We start from the raw sequence: 21,467 nt of genomic DNA, 5'->3' as shown, positions 1-21,467 counted from the left end.
CCCAGGCAGTTGTTACAACAATGAAAAGTCAGATTAACAATTGTACCTATCTATAGATAGGTACATAATTCATTAGTTGTACACTTTTAAGTGGGTAAGTTTTATGTGGGTGAATTATGTTAATAGATCTACCTTTTAAAAACTTAGTACCTTAAAAGAATCTGGAACATATATATTTTCGTGTGTGTGTGTGTGTGTGTGTGCGCGTGCGTGCGTGTGTGTGTGTGTACCAGTACTGGGGCATGAACTCAGGATCTGGCACTATCCCCTCACTTCTTTGCTCAATCAGGGCTGGCACTCTTACCACTTTAAGCCACAGCTCCACTTCCAGATTTTGGTGGTTAATTGGAGGTAAGAGTCTCATGGGCTTTCCTGCCCAGACTGGCCTCAAATTGTAATCCTGAGATCTCAGCCTCTCAGGAGCTAAGAGGACATGTGTGCAGCTTCCTTAACTCAGAACTGTGCTTTTAAGACTTCTTTAAAGACTGTGCATACTCATAGCATTACCAGTGATGATTTTCTTGAAAATGACTCTGCTATACACCAAATGAAAAGTTGTTGGCTGAATGTATTTTTAAAAGTTTTAAAAAACACCGGTGGCTCATGCCTATAATCCTAGCTACTCGGGTCGCTGAGATCTGAGGATTGCAGTTTGAAGCTAGCCTGGGCAGGAAAGTCCGTGAGACTCTTATCTCCAATAAACTACCCCAAAAGCTGGAAGTGGCACTGTGGCTCAAGTGGTAGGATGCTAGCCTTGAGCACAAAGAGGCTCAGGGACAGTGCCCAGGTCCTGAGTTTAATCCCCAAGACAGCAAAAAAGAAAAAAAAAAGTTCCTTTAAACTACTTGGTTTTTTCTTTTCAATGTCCAGCTTCACCAGCCTTCCTGAAATAGTTACCTTGTGCCCCCATTTTCTTTTTTTTTTGGGGGGGTAGGTTTATTCAGTAGACCTGATGGGACCAGGCAAGGTTGGCACTCCACGTGGCTGGGAAAGAGAGGAAAGAGCTAGAGCAGAGAGAGCTAGAAAAGAAGAGCAAGCCCATTTTCTTTAGGACAAATCACAGTTAATGCTTTTACCAGGCTGTGGTAAAACAAAATCAGATGCCTTAATAGCACAAAGGACCTACTGGAGTCATATGTTCTAGTCTCCTATCTTCATGTTACTGATCAAGCAACAAGTCAGAGTTAAAGACTTGCCAGAAGTGGGAATGTGGCTTAGTGGTACAGTGCTTGCCTAACATGCATGAAGCCCTTAGGTTCAATTCTCAGTATCACATGAACAGAAAAAGTGGTGCTGTGGCTCAAGCGGTAGAGGGCTAGCCTTGGGCAAAAGAAGCTCAGGGACAGTGCCCAGGTGCTGAGTTCAAGCCCCATGACTGGCAAAAAAAAAAAAAAAGTCTTGCCTGGAGATGAACAAAAGGAGGTCTGATGTCTTTGGATCTTTCCAAAGTATCACACAGGGTGCACAAATGGTGTAAAAAATTAAAACACTGAAGTGTTTCTCTAGCACTAGCTAGTTAAGACTGAACACACACACAGATTGCAGATGTCTTTTTTTTCAAGAGTGATGCTTTTTTCATTGATCATCTTAGTGCACTGTGTCCTAGCAACCAGGAACATGAAGTTGAAGGCTGAGCCAGACCGTAGGGATAACAGAAGTTTAAAAAGTTAAAACAAGCTTAGTACCAGTGACTCACATCTGTGATCCATTACTCTGGGACTAGGACCTAGAGGATTGTGGTTTGAAGCCAACCAGGGCAGAAAAGGTGACCAGATTCCCATCTCCAATTAACCAGTAAAAAGCTGGGTTGGAGGCAGGAAGTAGTAAAGCACCAGCCAATACAGGTAAGCAAAAAAAGCACTGAGAGCTGGTTGCTAGGGGCTTGTTCCTATAATGCTGGGTACTGAGGCTGAGATCTGTATATTGTGGTTTGAAAGCAGCCCTGGCAAAAGTCTGACTCTCATCACCAGCAAAAAGCCGAAAGTAGAAGTGTAGTTCAAATGGTAGATCATTAGCCCTGATTGAAAAAGCTAAAGGAGTGCTAACCCATTCCAAGTTCCAGTACTGGCATGTATGTGCACTGGTTTGTGTGCGCTCTCTCTGTGTCTCTGTCTCTGTCTCTGTCTCACACACACACAGAGCTAGGTGAGAGCACAAGGCCCTGAGGTCAAGTCCAGGTATGGGGGGGGGGGGAAATTGTTCAAGTATTATCACAGAAGCAAGCATATCTGTCATGGGGGAATTTTAGAAGTAATCTCCAAGCCTTTTTTTTTTTTTAATTCCTCTCCTTATTCACATCAGGTAAGTTAATAAATAACACTAAAATCTTGAAGGACAAAAGCAGGAATTCCATTGACTTAAGTTTATGAGCAAAGGAACTAGACACTTTCCCTCCCTGAATAGCTGGAAAATAAAGTAGACAAAATCAGTAACAAAATTAAAGGGGTAACAATTTAGAAAATCTAGATAGATTACAAAGGGTCAGATTATAGCCCTGTTATTATCAGGGTTTTTACATCCGTTCAAAGTCATCAATTTGCATTATTGGATCTCAACAAAGCTGTGAAGACTACCTAGTCTCCTCCACTACCTATCAGCACCAAGTTTCTACCTGTTACTTAGGCAATGGTTAAGGGAACAGTTCGCATGAGGAACATAGGTTCAAGCTTCTTGCAGTGACTATTGTAGCTTTTCCTTCTTAATTTTTCTCACACTTAAATAGCATATAGTTGATAGAGCAAGAGGCTGAGACAAATGTTATGGTACTGATGGTGCTAATTCACTAATGATGGTCAAACATAGCTGACAGAAGCAAGGTCAGGTGGATTACAGGCTCATGCCTGTAATCCTAGCTACTCAGGAGGCAGAAATCCTAGGATCATAGTTCAAAGCCTGCCCAGGCAGGAGTCCATGAGATTTTTATCTCCAATTATCCACCAGAAAACTGGAAGTGGCATCATGACTCTTTAAGTGGTAGAGTGCCACACTTGAGCAAGAGCTCAGGGACAGCGCCCAGGCTGAGTTCAAGTCCCATCAACCAAAAGACAAAAATAAAAAAAAAAAAACCCCCACAACTCAGCCTGATAAGTTGTGGTACGACCAGTAGGATGCTGGTCCTGGTCTGCCTAGAGCTGCCCACCTATATGCTACTGGTTAGCTAGCTGCTACTCCTGCTTGGTGGCTGTGTAAGGCACATTTGAACTCAACCTGCTGTTAACAGGAAATACACTGGCACTTTTGTCATTTTTGTCTTGTCTTTGCAAGGGGCAGCATAGAAATGAAGGGACAAGGGGGTGAACCAAGTAAGCAGTGTTACTAGACATGTTGAAAATGAACTACTCAACTTTTAGGTGGGGATAGAAGGAAAAAAATTGGGATTGAAGGGGTGACACTGTACAAAAAGAAATGTACTCTACCCCATTTATGTAACTTTTACCACTCTGTATACCTTTACTATAAAAAAAAAAAAAGTAAAAGTATCAGGCATTGGTGGCTCACACCTGTAATCCTACTCAGGAGGCTGAGATCTGAGGATGGCTGTTCAAAGCCAGCCAGGGTAGCAAAGTCCATGAGACTCATCTCCAATAAATCACCAGGAAACTAGAAGTGGCACTGTGGTTCAAGTGGTAGAGGACTAGCCTTGAGCTCAAGAGTTGAGGGAAAGTGTTCAGGCTGAGTTCAAACACAACCACAGCTCCCTCCCCCCCAAAAAGTCCATGTAAACCCCGAAATACCATGACCAAAGACTTAAATATTGAAGTTATTTTGTGCCCTAAACCATGTTTTTAAGCCATATCATATTGCTTAATGCAATGCTTTAGTGCCTTTACCTTTAAACTCAAGATGTCAGTTGAGAACCAGAATTACAAAGTTTAGATTTAGGTACTTCATTCTTAGAAAATGAAGTTTCCCTAGTTTACATTCCAAATACTGGCTTCTAAATAAGTTAACAGAAACCAGCACTGAGCACCTGTTGAGAAACCTTCGAAGAATACAACACTGACAGATGGTATGGTAAGGTGTGTACTAGATGCCACTCCAAAGAGACATACAGATTTCTAATGTGAATGGCCCCTAGGAGGAAAAAAATTCTGGAACACCAATCATGTGGCTGCCAAAGTAACCATGGCAAAGTGGAGATTTTTTTTTTCTGTGAATGCTAGTTAAGTGCCCTAGTATACTTAAGGTTCAGTTCCTGACAATTTACTATGTACAGAACAGGTTAAAGGCTCCTTAAAAAAAAAAGTTCAACTCCATGTAGTGCTTAATCATATAGCTAGTTGAAAATACACAAAAGTTTACATTATCTTTAACTCTAATTTACAAGTTCCACATGTTGGAATCATGATCATTTTAGACTTCCAAATTACTGCTCCAAGCAGTTTTCCTTGTGAAGATAAACTGAAGTTCATTAGGAAGTATTATGAAAATAAAAGCTGGAAGTTGCTGGATCATGCCATCAAGTCTCGCTCTTATTACTACCTTTTCAAGTAAGGAAACCAAGTTAGATTGGCTAAACAACCAGTAATATACTGAGAATAACCAGAGAAGTATGATCAAGAAAGAAGGAACTGGCATGAGAAATCTACACTGTCTTGTATAAATGTTAATTCCTGATAGGTGACACAGGCCATTCAAGATTAGGCTTTCTCGCCGGGTGCCAGTGGCTCATGCCTGTAATCCTAGCTACTCAGGAGGCTGAGATCTGAGGATCCTGGTTCAAAGCCAGCCCCGGCAGGAAAGTCCATGAGACTCTTCTCTCCAAAAAAACCACTAGAAAACTGGAAGTGGTGCTGTGGCTCAACTGGTAGAGTGCTTGCCTTGAGCTGAGGGACAGTGCCCAAGCCCAGAGTTCAAGCCCCACAACCAACCAACCAAAAAAAAAAAAAAAAGGCTTTCTCTAGCTATTCCACTTAGGGGAAAAACACATAGCTACCAAAAAAAAAAAAAACAACCAACAACCATGTATGTATGTGTGTATATATAGATATAGTCAGAAAATAAATAGTACCACATAAGGTGTGTTGGGAGGAGATAAAACAAGGTATCACCTTGAAAGGAAGGACAAAGTCCTCAAGACACCAAGCCTTGATCTTGGGACTTTCAAGACTGGAAACATGAATATTTTCTATGGTTTATACTAAACAGAATGGGATACCTAAACCCATCTATTTTTAGGCAGTATGCGTCAAAGGCAAATTCCTGCCCCGTATTATAGTCCATTGATTTAGGGAACTTTATTTACTTCTACACATCTTCCAATGATGACTTAAGAGACTACTTCTAAATTTACATGAATATTTTAAGTATCTGGTGGTTTCCAAACCAATAACATTACCTATTGTACTCTAAACTTTTCATCTTTTTTATTTTCAAGAAAAATACTAAATGGCAAAGATATAATAAAAATGAACTGAGAGATAAAGTTTGCTTTACAGATTTCTTTGGGAAGATACGCCACACTTTTACTCAAGGTCATTTTTATAGTCCAGCAGTCTTTTATTTTTTAACATATTTTAGGCCATGAATTCATAGGGAATAGGTTCCAATAGCTCAGGCTCCTTTCCGTTGGTTCTCACAAAATGTGCTTCTCTGGGTGGAGCAGGCTATTAAAAAAGAACATGTAAAACAACAAAAATTTAGTCTCAAAGTCTTAAGATATGTTTAATTCTTATTTAGAAATACCAAACAAAGCTCTCACCTGGCGCTTCAGTTGAACCCAAGTTCCTTTCTCTTTGGCTTCCTTCTTTTTCTGGTCATTTTCTTTCACTCGTTTCAGGAAGCTATCTCGGCTCTTAGAGTGTTTAATATGCTCAATTCGCACATTAATCCTCTTGGCAAGGATCTTGCCCCTAGGAGAACACAAACTCTTCTAAGAGCTTCATCAAAAATACCACAGAAATGCAAAAAGTGGTTTTAGCAGCTCCATTAAAAAAAATAAATTAGCTCTTTCCTTTCTGGGTTAAATCCCTAAGACAAAGATGTGGTTTCTTTACAATCAATTATTCTCTAAGAGACCTTGAACATCACTACTGTAGCAGGGATAAAATGGCAGCCTGAATTAGCAATTTAGCCGGAACCAGGATGCTAATAGAAATGTTACTGTAAGTTAATTTTGTTTCCTCTGACAGGTTACAAAACAAACACTCAGTTTGTATGAGTTTTAAAAGGATATTTCCTTTGCCCCACTTGAATGACCAATGAAGACATAAGTCTCATTGGCAAAGTGAAAGGGGGTATTTATAGGAATAGCAGCCATCAAGAACTATTACTTACTTAACTTGCTTGTTCACAACAATGCCAACAGCATGCTGGGTAACATTATAGACTCTTCCAGTTTTGCCATGATAACATTTGTGGGGCATTCCTTTTTGAACAGTACCCATTCCCTGGTTTAGAAAAAAGACAAACATTAATCTAACAATTTCCCTTTCCTTTCAAACCATAATTTCCTTTAATGGCAACTCAAGAACTCTCAGAGCCGGTGAAATGTGTTTTTCATATTGCTTCAAGCAATCAAAAAGACAATCATCATTAAGTTCTGGAGTGCCAGGATACAATTAAATACTGATTACAACAGAACAGCTTCTACTGGGGTTTTTATAAACAGTAGTGATTCTATGAACTCTCACTAAGCAGATTCCCTTAATCTTTAAAAAAAATCCAATAATAAAAGCAATATTCACTGGTACTTAAATTCCTACACTGGATTAAATCCAATTTCTAGTGATGCTTCCTCAAATTTAAGTGCTTACCTTGATGTCTACAATATCACCCTTCTTGTAGATTCTCATGTACGTGGCCAAAGGAACAACTCCTACAAAAATAAAAGTTTGGTTGTCAGTATTAAGACAAATTTTAGAGTAAAAAATACATGTGATTTTACATCTTACTAATGGACAATTTCTAACATAACAAAACCAATCTACAACATTTAACCTCCCCAAAATTTATCAATTGGTAGTTAAAATGAGCCTCATGTTTTTATATTGAAAACGTACCATACACATCCCAAGCACATGCTTATTAGTTATATAAACTGCAACACTTTGCTTGCTCAAGGAGGTCAAACTACTTACCATGTTTCCGGAAGGGTCTAGAAAACATGTACCGAGTACCTCTCCTCTTTCCCTTTGTGTTCGTCATTTTGGCAAATTACTAAAAACACAAGTATAGTAAATCAAGTTGACATTTAGACTTTTAATAAAGAAAATCCTAAAGCTCTATTCCGCCCCCCCATTAAACACCTAGTTGTGTTCCATACATAATTTATTTCACTACCAGATTTTCAAAACTCACATCAATATTATCTGGTTTGTTTACAAGGAAAATGGTACAGGCAGATACTCAACAGTAAATAGGCAACTAAATAGATCATTATCTAAAAATTCACCTGTAACTTTTCAAAACAGAACCACTGCCTTATTTCTACACATGGTTTTGACTAATCTTCATTCAACAGGAAAAATGCTATTAGTTGCAATCACTCATTCCACAAGGCAAAGTATAGCAGTTAGGTCTACCTTGACAGCAACCTAAGCTAACCGTCACTAACAATCCTAAAAACCCATTAAATCATTCCTGATCCCAGAGTCCATGCTCCTCTATCAGACACCCAGAAGCCTACTTTACATGTACACCCAACACTTTTTTCCAGAAGCAATATTCACCGTGCCAATCAATGAGGCTTAGATCAGTGAATTGTATATTAAAACAAGGACCTTTTCCTCCAAACTTCTTTAGGGCAGCATCTCTCAGTCCCTTTAACACATCCCGTGCTCTTTAATGATACCTCCCCTTCTTACCAGCATGGCACTCTTAAGGTGATTTTCCCTTCCTCCACAGAGGCCCAAACTTTTTTTTTTCTTTTTATGGTACATGGGTTTGAACAAGGCTCGCGCCTGCTCCAATTCGACCGCTGGGGCCACACTCCCAGCCCCCAAACTGCTTCGTAAGCAAAGGGATGTGAATCCACTAACCTACAGAGACCCGGAGTTTATTACTCAGATCGACCCTAGTGGCGCCACCCCACCTAGGCATCACTGGAAACCAAAGCCGATGCCCCGCTTTATCCCCACTCCTGCGACCCCGAACTCGAGACAGCCCTGCCGAGCTCTGCCGCCGGCCGGGGGAGAGACGCCACACTGCAAAGGCATTGGGAAGGCCGCAGGCCGCGCCGTCCCCGGCGAGCGCCCGGCATCCGGGGCCGAAGCCACGGAGCCCACAAGGCCGAGTTCTTGCTAGATTAACCCCAGGGCCTCACCTCCACCCGGTAAACCCGGTCTCGTCTGCCGTCGGGCCGCCGCAGCCCGGCACTCGGCCCCCCGCCCGGCCCCGCACCACCGTACTCGCTCGCTGATGGAGACCTGACAGACCACGGCCCAACCACACGCAGTAGCTAACGGGCTCTGGCTAGGACAAAGAGTTTCTCGACGAGGCAACCGCACGCCCCGGCGGCCACAAAGCTTACAAAGAGAGCCCGTGGAACGCCGGGCGCCGGGAGCCACGCGCAGGCCCTACCTGGAAGATGGCGGCTCCGGCCAAAAGGAAGGGGGCGGGGCCACGGCGCGCGCCTTACAAGGGCCTTCGGGCTGCCCGTGACACTGCCTGAAGGGAACGCCGGCCGAAAGCAGGTGTCCTAGGGAAAGAGCTGGTCCTTGAGAACCAAGAAATTCTGTAAGGACGTTTTCCTCTGCCGCCAACAACCAAACAATGGCCCGACAAAATTCGACACCCGATCGTGTCAGACAGCCCGGAAAGGGGCCTTCAAGGACGCCAAGTAGGAGGGCGACGTCCCTGGCGTTTGACGTCATCACCGCGCCACGCCGCGCCTACGCGGAAGCGAGTTTGGTCCGGCTTCCAAGAGGCTGTCCGGAGACTGTTCCCGGTCCTGCGGTGTTGGAGCTTCGGGACTGCCGGTAGCTGCTGTTTATTCACTTGATTGTGTGAGCATAAAAGGCAAACGATGGAGAAGCAGAAATGTCTAAATTCCATGTATTTCCAGGTTTCTCCCCTACGCGTCTAAACGCACCTGCTGATAGATTAAAGCCCGTTTGAACAGATAAAAGGGACAGATTAAGAATGCGAAAGCCAATATTCCACTCCTGAGTGTATGTCCTAGGGAAATTTGATGTAGACAAGGAAATTCATAATAGCATGGAGGGTAAGAGAAGTTTGAAACGTTCATTGACGAGAATATATACGGACGAGTTATTACCAGCATGGAATGTTATGTGCTGCTTAAAAAAACAAAGCAAAACAAGATTGACTTCGGAAACAGGCAGAGGCCAAAGAGGAAAACGTAGAACTAATTCTCAAAGCTGTTGGTAATAGGGGGGATGGCAGGAGAGGAGGGCATTGAGCTAACAAGGAGGATGTATACGGTAGACGCAGATTGTTTGCAATTATGAAAGTAGAACAATAAAACCTAGTGGAATTGTTTGGGGTAGGAGGGAAATTTTTGCGTGATAGAGGAGTTGAGCTTGATTTGGAATATATTGTAAAAGTGTGGAAATGTAACAATGAAATTCCCCTTTTACAAAACTAAGCTAGTAAAAATACAAAAGCAAGAAGGAGGGAAGGAAAGAAAGAACTCTTCAACTCAGTTTGAAGATTTTTGGGGGGAAGGGGAGCCGCTTGTGGGGCTTGAACTCTGGGCCTGGGCGCTGTCCCTCAGCTCTTCAGCTCAAGGCTAGCACTCTACCACTTGAGCCACAGCGCCACTTCCAGCTTTTTAAAAATGTTTGCTTATGTGGTGCTGAGGAATCGAACCCAGGGCCTCATGCATGCAAGGCAAGCGCTCTACCACTGACCCACCTTCCCAGTCCCAGTTTGAAGATTTGTAAGGGCTGGAGTGGCTCAAATGGTATATTGGCTGTCTAGGACGTGCAAGGTCCTCAGTTCAATCTGTAGTACTGGGAAAGAAAAAAAAAGACATGTAGAATATGTTAAATATTGCTTACGTGTATATGTATCTAGGGAAGTAGGAAGTTAAAAAATGAAAAAAATCAAATTAGAAAAGTGATTATGTTTGCAGGAAGAGGACAGTAAGGGAGGCTGTAGTTGAATTAACCATTAAGCTGGGTGTTAATATATGTGTTTTTTTTCCTCATACACCTTTAAAAATATTCTTCTTTTTTCCTCCCAACATGGTTCATTAATATATACAAAAAAAACGAAACAGTTTTGAAGTTTGAACTACCAGACTTGTAAACAATAAGGAATGCAGCTTGAGCCAGGCACAGTGGCTCATATCTGTAATCCCAGCTGTTTAGGAGGCAGAAATCAAAAGGATCACAATTTTATGCCAGCCTGGGCAACAAGCTCCTGTCATCCTAACTTCAAGGAAAGCATAAGTAGGAGGATGCTGATCTCAGTTCACCTGGACAAAAAATGTGTGTTCCTCCTTGAAAAATAACTTTCCTTTTGGCTTCCATCCATCCTTTGCCCACGTGGGAGAAGCAGTCTGCTGTGATGAACACAACCTGGGCTACAGAGGACCTTCTGGCTTTGAGCCAGCAGGAAGCATTAGTGGATTTGCCCAACAACCACCCTGTGAGTGCCAGTGAAGATGAGTTGGACAGTGATGGAGAGAGAAAGCACCAAAAACTTCTGAAAGCAATCAGTTCCCTTAATGGATCTAGTAGGTGGAAATTGACTGAGAGATCTGAAGCTAGTCTGAAGATATCTGAATTCAATGTCAGTTCTGGAGGGTCAGGAGAAAAGCTGGTCCTTTCAGATCTGCTTGAGCCTGCTAAAGCTTCCTCCTCATTGGATGCTATGAAAAAACAACTGTATAGAGTCAAGTCAAAGAAGATTCTGGGATTACCCCTCAACAAAGAAGAGGTTAAATGCATTCGTAGAGAAATAGCATTCAATCAAACATCACAAACCCTTTCCAAATGGGATCCTATTGTTCTGAAGAATCGGCAGGCAGAGCAGCTGGTTTTCCCAGTGGTGAAGGAGCCATCAGCTTATGCTCCCATTGAATATGTGTTCAGTGGCTGGAAGGCAACAACACCCCTGGAGCAGGAAGTTTTTAACCTCCTTCATAAGAATAAGCAGCCAATGACAGACCCCGTACTGACTCCCATGGAAAAAGCTTCCCTCAAAGCCATGAGTCTAGAAGAGGCTAAGATGCGCCAATCTGAACTTAAGAGAGCCCGAGCTCTGCAGTCCTACTATGAAGCCAGGGCTCGAAGAGAGAAAAAAATCAAAAGTAAAAAATATCACAAAATTGTGAAGAAAGGAAAAGCCAAGAATGCTCTGAAAGAGTTTGAGCATCTGTGGAAGGTCAATCCAAGTGCTGCATTGGAAGAACTGGAAAAAATTGAGAAGGCCAGAGTGATAGAACGAATGAGCCTTAAGCACCAGAACAATGGGAAATGGGCCAAGTCAAAGGCAATTATGGCCAAATATGACCTAGAGGCTCGCCAAGCTATGCAAGAGCAATTGGCTAAGAACAAAGAACTGACACAGAAATTCCAAGTAATTTCAGAGAGTGAGGAAGAGGAAGGAAATGTAGAAGAAGAGCCACTTGTCTCTGATGTGAATGAAATACAGATGAATGGGGATGTAACAAATCCTTGGATGTTCAGGAGGTGCAACAGTGATGCAAAAGAGAATGAAATCCACAAGTTTTCTGAAGTCAAAGAAAATGAAAGACCAGTGGCTGAGGAAGAAATTTTGTTGAGAGACTTTGAGGAAAAGCACTCCCTTAAAGAAGCATCTGAGCTCAACCACAATGGTGCGCCTGTAGGCAGCCAAGAAATAAAAGAGTCTAACTGCCAGGAGGTATTATCTGAATTGAGGGTATTATCTCAGAAATGCAACAAGGAAAGCTATCACTCCAGAAAGCAAAAAGTGAATTTAGTGGGGACTGCTCTACAGGTCCAGAGAGAGGAACCTACTCCAGGGGAAGAGGAGCCACTATTGCTACAGAGGTCAAAGAGAGTGCAGACTCAGGAACAGCTGGGCAAAGAAGAATGTTCTCAAAATGAGGAGCCTCTCAGACCTGTGCTAGAAAGGGAACAAATGGAAAGGAACCTATGTAATAAGTCTGTCTCCAGGGGGAAGAAAAAGAAGGAGCAAATGATTGATCTACAGAACCTCCTAACTACAAAATCTCCTTATGTAAAGTCTTTGGCAGTTCCCACAGCTATAGAAGAGTTGGAAGATGAAGTGGAGAGAAACCAAAAGCAGATGATAAAGGAAGCTTTTGCTGGAGATGATGTCATCAGGGAGTTCTTAAAAGAGAAGAAGGAAATGGCAGAGACAAATAAGCCAAGGGACATAGATCTGACATTGCCTGGCTGGGGTGAGTGGAGTGGTGTGGGCCTGAAACCTAGTGCCAAGAAAAGACGTCAGTTTCTTATTAAAGCTCCTGAAGATCCTCCAAGAAAAGACAAGAATTTGCCAAATGCAATTATCGCTGAGAAGCACAATATCCATGCTGCAGCTCATCAGGTTCGAGTACTTCCATATCCATTCACCCACCACCAGCAATTTGAACAGACTATTCAGAACCCTGTAGGATCTATGTGGAACACACAGAGGGCATTCCAAAAGCTGACCACTCCCAGGGTTGTCACCAAGCCAGGCCATGTCATAAAGCCCATAAAGGCAGCGGATGTGGGCTACTGCTCTTCACGGTCTGACCTATCTTGTCATACAAAACAGTACAAAACAACTCTCTAGACATCACCAGAAATAGCTGAAGGAAAACTGGAGTGATTTGCTATTTGCTAGAAGAGTGACATCTTGGGACTCATATCTGGAAGCTCTATCTGCTCCTGCTCCTCCTTTGGTTGTTCCTTGCTGCAGGGTCAGTTCTAAAAGTAGCTTAGCACACTGGTATAGTTCCTCCACATCTAAAAAATAAAGATGTGTATGTGTGCACGTGTGTGTGTGTGTGTGTGTGTGTGTGTTAGTGAGCGTGCAAGTGTGGGTGTTGATTCTGGAGCTTGAACTCAGGGTCTGGGCACTATCCCTGAGCTTTTGTGCTTAAGGCTAGCACTCTACCACATAAGCCACAACTTCTCTTCCAGCTTTTGGTGGTTTATTGGAGATGAGACTCTCATGGACTATCCTGCTTGGGCTGGCTTTGAACTGTGATCCTCAGATCTCAGCTTCCTGAATTTCTAGAATTACAGGTGTGAGCCACCAGTGCCAGCAATAAAGATATTTTTATCTTTTTAAAATAACTAATATAAGAAGACTAGAGATGTTTCTGAAGTGGTAGAACACCTGCCTAGCATGAGGTGTTGAATTCTAAACTAAAAGTAGGAAAAAGAAGTTGGAGGCATGGCTCAGTTGGTAGAGTACTAGCCAATGAGCAAAAGCGTTAGGTACCAAATTCATGTCCCAGTCTCAGACCAAAGGAAAAATAAATGATTTTATGTATATATCTATGTCTAGATATATAGCTATATCCATCTATGTGGAAGCAATCACTTGAAGACAGATGAGAGATATTCATGGGTAGTTAGATATTTTCATGTGTCAAAGTTGCAATACAGTTGTGAAGTCTGACAAATTTTGGTATATTTTCCATGGAGTTGTTTTTGTTATATATAATTTTGTGACCTAGGGGAAAAATTGTCTAGAACTAGCTTGACTTTTTTTTTTCTTTTTGGTCGGTCGTGGGGCCTGGGTGCTGTCCCTCATTTCCTCAGCTCAAGACTAGTGCCCTGCCACTTGAGCCACATCACCACTTCTGGCTTTTTCTGCTTGTGTGATGCTTAGGAATCGAACCCAGGGCTTCGTGCATGCAAGGCAAGCACTTATACCACTGAGCCACCTTCCCAGCCCCTACCTTGACTTTTTATACATTGTTTTCTTAACAGAGTTTAACTCAGTATTGCTTTAGCTTTGTAATTAAAAAAATTGAAAAACTAGTACAGCGATTTCCCATATCCCCAGTCAGCGTCCAGTTTTCCCTATAATTTGCATCTCACATTGATTAGTACACTTTTGAACCAATATTGTTACTGATGAAAATTCATAGTTTATACTTCCTTGGTTTTTATTTGAAATCTTTTTTCTGTTTCAGGATCTCATACTCATTATCATGTTTCTCTAGGTGCCTTTGGCTGTGGAGGTTTCTTAATTTTCCTTATTTTTGATAACTTGGTCAGTTTTGCAGGATACCCTACTATTAGAATTTGCCTGATTGTTTTTTTACCTGGTTTTTGAAAATGATTTCAGGTATTTGTAGGATGCACTTTTAAAAAATCAGTTAAGTAACCTAAAAACCTTATCTGATTGAATATAAATAATGTTATTACATTGTTTTTGGAATATGTGCTTTTTTCACAGACTTCCTGAGTGAATCTAGAATGTGTAATTTCAAAAATAAACTGCATCAGTTGGAAGTTTTTGAATGTATGTATTTTGTGACTACAATTCCTATCCTTTAATAACTGCTCAGGAACTTGAAGATAGGATTCAGTATTTTTCAGTGCCTTTGATATGTTGACTTTTCACCTTCTAGACCCATTTTTGGGTTTAATTTTCTGTTCATTATTTCAGGTATTGCAAGTTAACTCTTTTATGTCTTTTCCTTAGCAAATATACAACCTTTGATAAGTAATCAGTTCTCTTCTCCATGACAGTTATTCTACAGCTGAACATTATTGAAGAAAGTTTTGTAATCAGGATTACTATTAAAACTGTAAGTCGCAAACATGTTACCCTTGGGCTGTATGTTTGCATGTAGACTTGTTTTATTCAGTCTACAGAATATCTTAAAAAAAAAAATATATATATATATATATTTTTTTTTTTTTGGTCCGGTTGTGGGGCCTAAACTCTGGGCCTGAGCACTGTCCCTCAGCTCTTGAGCTCAAGGCTAGTGCTCTACCACTTGAGCCACAGAGCCACTTCCGGCTTTTTTCTTTTTTTGCTTATGTGGTGCTGAGGAATCAAACCCAGGGCCTCAGGCATGCAAGGCAAGCGCTCTACCACTGAGCCAACTTCCCAGCCCCTTAATCTATTCTTCCACTAAAATCATATATTATTCTGATTTTTATTTTCTTTTCAGTGTTATATAATTGAACCAAGACCCTTGAGCATGCTAGGCAAACACTTTACTCTTGGCTAAACCCTCAGCCCCAAATGTTTTGATTTCTGTTCATTTTGTCTCTTCTTGAATTTTGTATAAATAGGACCATGTCCTCTTTTTTCTTTTGTCTTTTTGTTCTACTTAATGTTTTTAAGATTCAACCATGTTGTTTGTACTCATAGAGGTTTTTGTTTGTTTTTTAATGTTGAGAATTGAACCCAGGTCTCATAGTTGCTGGGCAAAGCATTTTATCACTCGAGCTACATCCCCATCTCTTCTGTTTGCATTTTTTTTGGGGGGGGTCTGGTCGTGGGGCCTGAACTCTGGGCCTGGGCGCTGTCCCTCAGCTCTTCAGCTCAACGCTAGCGCTCTACCACTTGAGCCACAGAGCCACTTCCGGCTTTTTTCTTTTTTTGCTTATGTGGTGCTGAGGAATCGAACCCAGGGCCTCATGCATGCAAGGCAAGCGCTCTACCACTGAGCCAACTTCCCATCCCTGCATTTTGCTTTTGAGATAGGTTTTTACTCAGTTCCCTGGTGCTAGCCTCAAACTTATCTTTCCCCTGCCTCTAATTCCCAGTAGCTAGAGAATAGGTTTGGCCATAATCCTAGCTAGTTCAATTCTTTTCATTAGTAATTAGTATTCCACTTTTTTTGGGGGGGGGGTCCGGTCGTGGGCCAGAACTCTGGGCCTGGGCACTGTCCCTCAGCTCTTCAGCTCAAGGATAGTGCTCTATCACTTGAGCCACAGTGCCACTTCGGGCTTTTTTTCTTTTTTGCTTATGTGGTGCTGAGGAATCGAACCCAGGGCCTCATGCATGCAAGGTAAGCGCTCTACTGCTGAGCCACCTTCCCAGCCCCTAGTATTCCACTTTTTTAATATACACAATTTATTTTTCTCTTGGTGGAATTTTTGTTTACATCTTTATTAGCCTATATTAATTATACAAGTGAGGGTTCATTGTGATATTTCCATATGTGCATAAAATATATCTGATCAAATTCATCCCCTTGCCAGAGGTTGGTGGCTCATGTCTATAATCCTAGCTATTCAGGGGGCTGAGATCTCAAGACCGAGGTGTGAAGCTAGCCTGCGCAGATAAATCCAAGACTCTACTCCTCAATCAGCAAAGAACTAAAAGTTAGGAGTGTGGCACAAGTGTTAGAGTGCCAGCTGTGAGCAAAGTATGAGGTCCAAGTTCAAACCTCACTACCAACATGCTCACACACACATATCCATACTCATACAACATACACAATTCATCCTTTCTGTCACTCTCCCTCATTCCTTTTCTCCCCCTTGTTAAAAGTTTCTTGAGGGCTGGGAAGGTGGCTCAGTGGTAGAGTGCTTGCCTTGCATGCATGAGGCCTTGGGTTCCATTCCTCAGCACTACATAAGCAAAAAGAAAAAAGGCAGAAGTGGCGCTGTGGCTCAAGTGGTAGAGCACTACCCTTGAGCTGAAGAGCTGAGGGACAACGCCCAGGCCCAGAGTTCAGGCTCCACAACCGGACCCAAAAAACAAAACAAACAAACAAACAAAAAGTTTCTTGATGGAAATTTGAATTGTTCACTTTTTTTTATTTTGAATAGATTCTTTGTGAACACTTCCATTTTTTTCCAGTAAATATCTAGATGTTATTTATTCACTAATTATTATAAAATAGGTATATATCTAACTTCATAAAATATTGCTAGGTAATTTTCTGAAGTGAGTCCCAGTTTAATTTATTTAGCATTTTCCTCTAGAAATATAAGACATCATCATTATTCATTTTTATGATTTAGAGTCACAAGCTGATATTCAGCATAATCTTTTTTTTTTTTTTTTGGTTGGTCATGGGGCCTGAACTCTGGGCCTGGGCTTTGTCCCTCAGCTCTTCAGCTCAAGGCTAGCGCTCTACCACTTGAGCCACAGCGCCACTTCCTGCTTTTTCTGCTTATGTGTTACTGAGGAATTGAACCCAGGGTCTTGTGCATTCAAGGCAAGCACTCTACCACTGAGCCACCATCCCAGCCTACCCAGCATAGTCTTTGAAGTCTTAAACTCAAAGGGTCCTAATGCTTTAGACCCTCAAATGCTGAAAATATAGGCAAACATCATCTTACCAGGCTAGGCATGTATCTTCACTACAAGTTTCTTTATTTACTTGTGCTGGTCCTCAGGGCTTTTTTTGCTCAAGGCTAGTACTATATCAACTTTATTTACTATACTATACCAACTTTATTTACTTGTGCTGGTTCTCAGAGCTTTTTTTGGGGGGAGGGGGAGTCCGGTTGTGGGGCCTGAACTCGGCCTGGGTGCTGTCCCTCAGCTCTTCAGCTCAAGGCTAGCGCTCTACTACTTGAGCCACAGTACCACTTCTGACTTTTTGCTTATGTGGTCCTGAGGAATCGAACCCAGGGCCTCAGGCATGCAAGGCAAGCGCTCTACCACTGAGCCACTTTCCCAGCCCTCTGGCGTGCGTGCGTGCGTGCGTGTGTGTGTGTGTGTGTGTGTGTGTGTCCTAGGACTTGAACTCAGGGCCTGGACACTGTCCCTTTGCTCAAGGCTAGCACTCTGCCACTTGAGCCACAACACTACTTTTGGCATTTGAGATAAGAGTTCATGGATTTCCCTGCCTCAGCTGTCTTTGAAGCATGATCCACAGTCTCCTGAGTAGCTAGGATTACAAGCATGAGCCATAGCACTCAGGTGGTTTTTTTTTTTTTTTTTTGTTAGTTGTGGGGCTTGAACCCTGGGCCTGGGTGCTGTCCTTTAGCTCTTCAGATCCAGGCAAACGCTCTACCGCTTAAGCCACAGCAGTACTTCCTGTTTTCTAGTGGTTTATTGGAGATAAGAGTCTCACGGACTTTCCTGCCCAAGCTGGCTTTGAACTGTGACCTCAGATCTCAGCCTCCTGAGTAGCTAAGATTACAGGCTAGAGCCACCAGCACCTGGCTCAGGTTTGTTTTTTATATTTTATATTTCATTTTATTTTGCTGGTGAACTCAAGGCCTCACTCAAGCTAGGTAAGTACTCTGTCACTGATGTATATCTAGCCCTAATATAGTAGTATCACTAGCTCCATTGTATAGATCTTAAAACCCAAGTTGTTTCCTGACTTTGCAATGGTCAGTTTGTCTAATTTGAGGTGTTTAATGTACATAGAATAAAAAACATTAATTTTCAAAAATTATTTTTTTTGTCAGTGATGGGGCTTGAACTCAGGGCCTGGGCACTGTCCCTGAGCTATTTTGCTCAAGGCTAGTGCTCTTTTGAGTCACTGTATCACTTCTGGTTTTCTGGTTATTAATTGGAGATAAGAGTCTCATGGGCTTTACTGCGTGGGCTGGCTTTGAACTGTGATCCACAGATCTCAACCCCCTGAGTAGCTAGGATTACAGGCGTAAGCCACTCATGCCTGACTGATATTTCATTTTATTTATTTATTTGTGCACTTGAACTCAGAACCTGGGCTCTATTACTTAGGTTTTACTCTCAAGGCTGGTGCTTTACCATGTGACCCACATCTCCACTTCTTGCTTTTTGTTGGCTGATTGAAGATAAAAGTCTCATAAAATTTCCTGCCTGAGCTGGTTTCAAACTGAAACCCTCAGATCTCAGCCTCCTGAGTAGTTAGAATTTATAGTGTGAGCCACCAGCGCCTGGTTGTGTTGATATTTAACATGAAACAGGTAGTAAATTAAATGTATAAAGTAGGAAAACTGAAAATTCTCTGTTCATTCATCATTTATGAGCATCTAGATTAAGTCAGGCACTGTACTAAGTGATAAGACTATAAACATGAATAAAACATGTTGCTTGACCTTCAAGGAACCTACAAAGAGTGGTGAAAAAGAATGGCCAGTCCATGACAGCATTCTAATGTTATGGAGTAATGAAAGATTGAGCAGGAGGACTATGGGGGCTCTGTAGAGGAAGCCTTTGGCTCTTAATAGGAAGAAAGGTAAGAGACGAGAACCCTGGACAGAAGAGGTTTGCTTCACAGAGAAGTTCTAACTTTGACCAAAAAAATAAGTAGCAAAGGTATTTCAGACAAGTGGAATATGTTATGGTGAGGCAGAGAGATAGATAACAACTTTGAAGAACTCAGAGAAATAAAGGTGGTCTAAAGGTTACAGGAAATGAGGTCTACAAATGAACAGGAATGTGGTTTGTAAAAATGAGGGAAATTTGTTGGCACTGGTGTCTCATGATTCGTAATTCTAGCTACTCAGGAGACAGATCTGAGGATTGTGGTTCAAAGCCATCCCAGGCAGGAAAGTCTATGATATTCTTCAATAAACAGCCAAAAGAAATGGAGGTGTGGCTCAAGTGGTACAGTGCTAGCCTGAAGCAAAAAAAGCTCAAGGACAGCACTCAGGCCATGTGTTTAAGCCCTAGATTTAAGTGAAATACTAAACAAAACACAAATTTTGGTCATGAAGCTAAATTCTCACCTCTACAGATTTTTCTCCCCCCCCCCTCTCTGTCTGTCTCTCTGTCTCTTGTCTCTCTGTCTCTGTCTCTGTCTCTCTCTCTCTCTCTCTGCTATTTCTCGTGTGAAAATATTTTGTTGTTGTTTGTTTTTTGTGCCAATCCTGGTGCTTGACTACAGGCCTGGGTGCTGTCTCTGAGCATTTTTACTCAAATCTAGTGCTATACCACATGAGTCATAACTCCACTTCACACTTTTTGCTGGTGAATTACAGATAAGAGTCTCACAAACTTTCCTGTCCAGGCTAGCTTTGAACCCCAGTCCTCAGATCTCAGCCTCTTGAGTAGCTAGGATTATAGACATGAACAATGGGTACCCAGCTGTTTTGTGGTAGTTTTTTGTTGTTGTTGATGGTGGTGGTAGTAGTCATGGAGTTTGAACTTAGGGTCTGGTCACTGTCCCTGAGCTTCCCTCCCCCTCAACCAAACAAAAAGCTAGTATTCTACCACTTTAAGCTACAGCCCCACTTCTGGTTTTCTGGTGGTTAATTGGAGATAAGAGTCTCATGGACTTTCCTACCAGGGCTAGCTTCGAACCTGGATCCTCAGAATTCAGCCTTCTGAGTAGCTAGGTGTGAGCACTAGCACTTGACTATGTTTTTGTTTAATAAAATACGTGTTTCATTCCATTTTGATTTTCAGAAGACACTGGCCGTTTAACTTTGAAGACCAAATTTCCAACCTGGAGTAAACATGGCTCTAGTTGGGCTGCCTGTTTATCTCCCTTCTCATTTGTGATTTGCCCTTTGTCCTGGTAAATTATTGGTAGAACAATTCCAAGGAAGAACTTCATTGTCCAGAACTTCATCCAGATTTTTCTGTCCCTGAATTCTGTCTTTCATTGTAGCTTCAAAAATACCTCTTTGGCTGGGCACTGGTGGCTCACGCCTGTAATCTTAGCTACTCAAGAGGCTGAGATCTGAGGATCACAGTCAAAGCCAGTCCAGGCAGGAACATTCGAGAGATTCATATCTCCAATAAACCACCAGAAAACCGGAAGTGCTGCTGTGGCTCAAGCAGTAGAGCGCTCACCTGGATCTGAAGAGCTGAAGGACAGCACCCAAGCCCAAAGTTCAAGCCCCATGACTGACAAAAAAGAAATTATCTTTACCCGAGACTCTTAAGTGGAGAACAGAGAAGTTAGAACCCCATCAAACGATCAGATGTCCAATACAGGAAATATATGGTAGTGAATAGGAGAGTGGAGGAAGCAATTCCTTTTGGTAATGTTTAGTGAGGCAAACACAATCTCAGAATGTGGAGAATGGGGGGCTGGGAAGGTGGCTCAGTGGTAGAGCGCTTGCCTTGCATGCTTGAGGCCCTGGGTTTGATTCCTCATCACCACACAAGCAGAAAAATCTGAAAGTGGTGCTGTGGTACAAATGGTAGAGCACTATCCTTGAGCTGAAAAGCTGAGAGATAGTACCCAGGCCCCCATGACAAAAAAAAAATGTGGAGAATGAACATGATATTGGAATTTTGAAATTTAGACTAACTTGTAGTCTTGTAATAAATTCAACATGTTCACTAGTTGTAGTTATTGATACTCTACACTTCTCACGATTTTGCTTATTTTCCTAGGTAACACCATTACTTGAGCTATGCTATGGTGGTTACTCTCTGTTTTAAAGAAGGAAGAGGCTCTCCCTCTTTTCCAACACATTCATGATTCTTCATAATGATTCTGATTGGGGCAGACACATTTCTGTTCTGTCCTTATTCCTGATTGATTAATGGATATTGATGATGGCAACATGAACCTGAGTTGAGAAGATTCAGAGACTAATTCCAGGCTCAATAAATGATAGATTACAGATAGTTGATGGGAGCTCACTGAGGAGTAAATCACTTTGATGGGACATAATTTTGTCAATTCAACTGGTAGTAGAAACTATTTGCTTCAAATCAAATAATTCAATAATTTGATG

General features: G+C 42.0%; 2 protein-coding genes across 2 annotated transcripts; one reads left to right on the top strand and one right to left on the bottom strand.

The window, feature by feature from the left end:
- Positions 1 to 5,426: 5,426 nt before the first annotated feature.
- Positions 5,427 to 8,608, bottom strand: Rpl21 (ribosomal protein L21). Its single transcript, XM_013027300.1, has 6 exons — positions 8,521 to 8,608; positions 7,080 to 7,158; positions 6,756 to 6,817; positions 6,277 to 6,389; positions 5,702 to 5,852; positions 5,427 to 5,606 (listed from the first exon to the last, which is right to left on the bottom strand). The coding sequence occupies exons 2-6, from the start codon at positions 7,144 to 7,146 to the stop codon at positions 5,517 to 5,519; spliced, it is 483 nt and encodes a 160-aa protein (XP_012882754.1). The 5' UTR covers positions 7,147 to 7,158; positions 8,521 to 8,608; the 3' UTR covers positions 5,427 to 5,516.
- Positions 8,609 to 8,829: 221 nt separating this feature from the next.
- Positions 8,830 to 13,027, top strand: LOC105993916 (U3 small nucleolar RNA-associated protein 14 homolog A-like). The gene is made up of 2 exons (XM_013027299.1): positions 8,830 to 8,918; positions 10,184 to 13,027. Exon 2 carries the CDS (start codon positions 10,474 to 10,476, stop codon positions 12,694 to 12,696), a length of 2,223 nt encoding a protein of 740 aa, XP_012882753.1. The 5' UTR covers positions 8,830 to 8,918; positions 10,184 to 10,473; the 3' UTR covers positions 12,697 to 13,027.
- The last annotated feature ends 8,440 nt before the right edge of the window (positions 13,028 to 21,467 follow it).

The sequence above is a fragment of the Dipodomys ordii genome, unplaced genomic scaffold, assembly GCF_000151885.1.
Source record: "Dipodomys ordii isolate 6190 unplaced genomic scaffold, Dord_2.0 Scaffold102, whole genome shotgun sequence".
Taxonomy (NCBI): Eukaryota; Metazoa; Chordata; class Mammalia; order Rodentia; family Heteromyidae; genus Dipodomys; species Dipodomys ordii.
The sequence above is the reverse complement of the archived record's forward strand: the minus strand, read 5'-3'. Positions and strand labels throughout refer to the sequence as shown.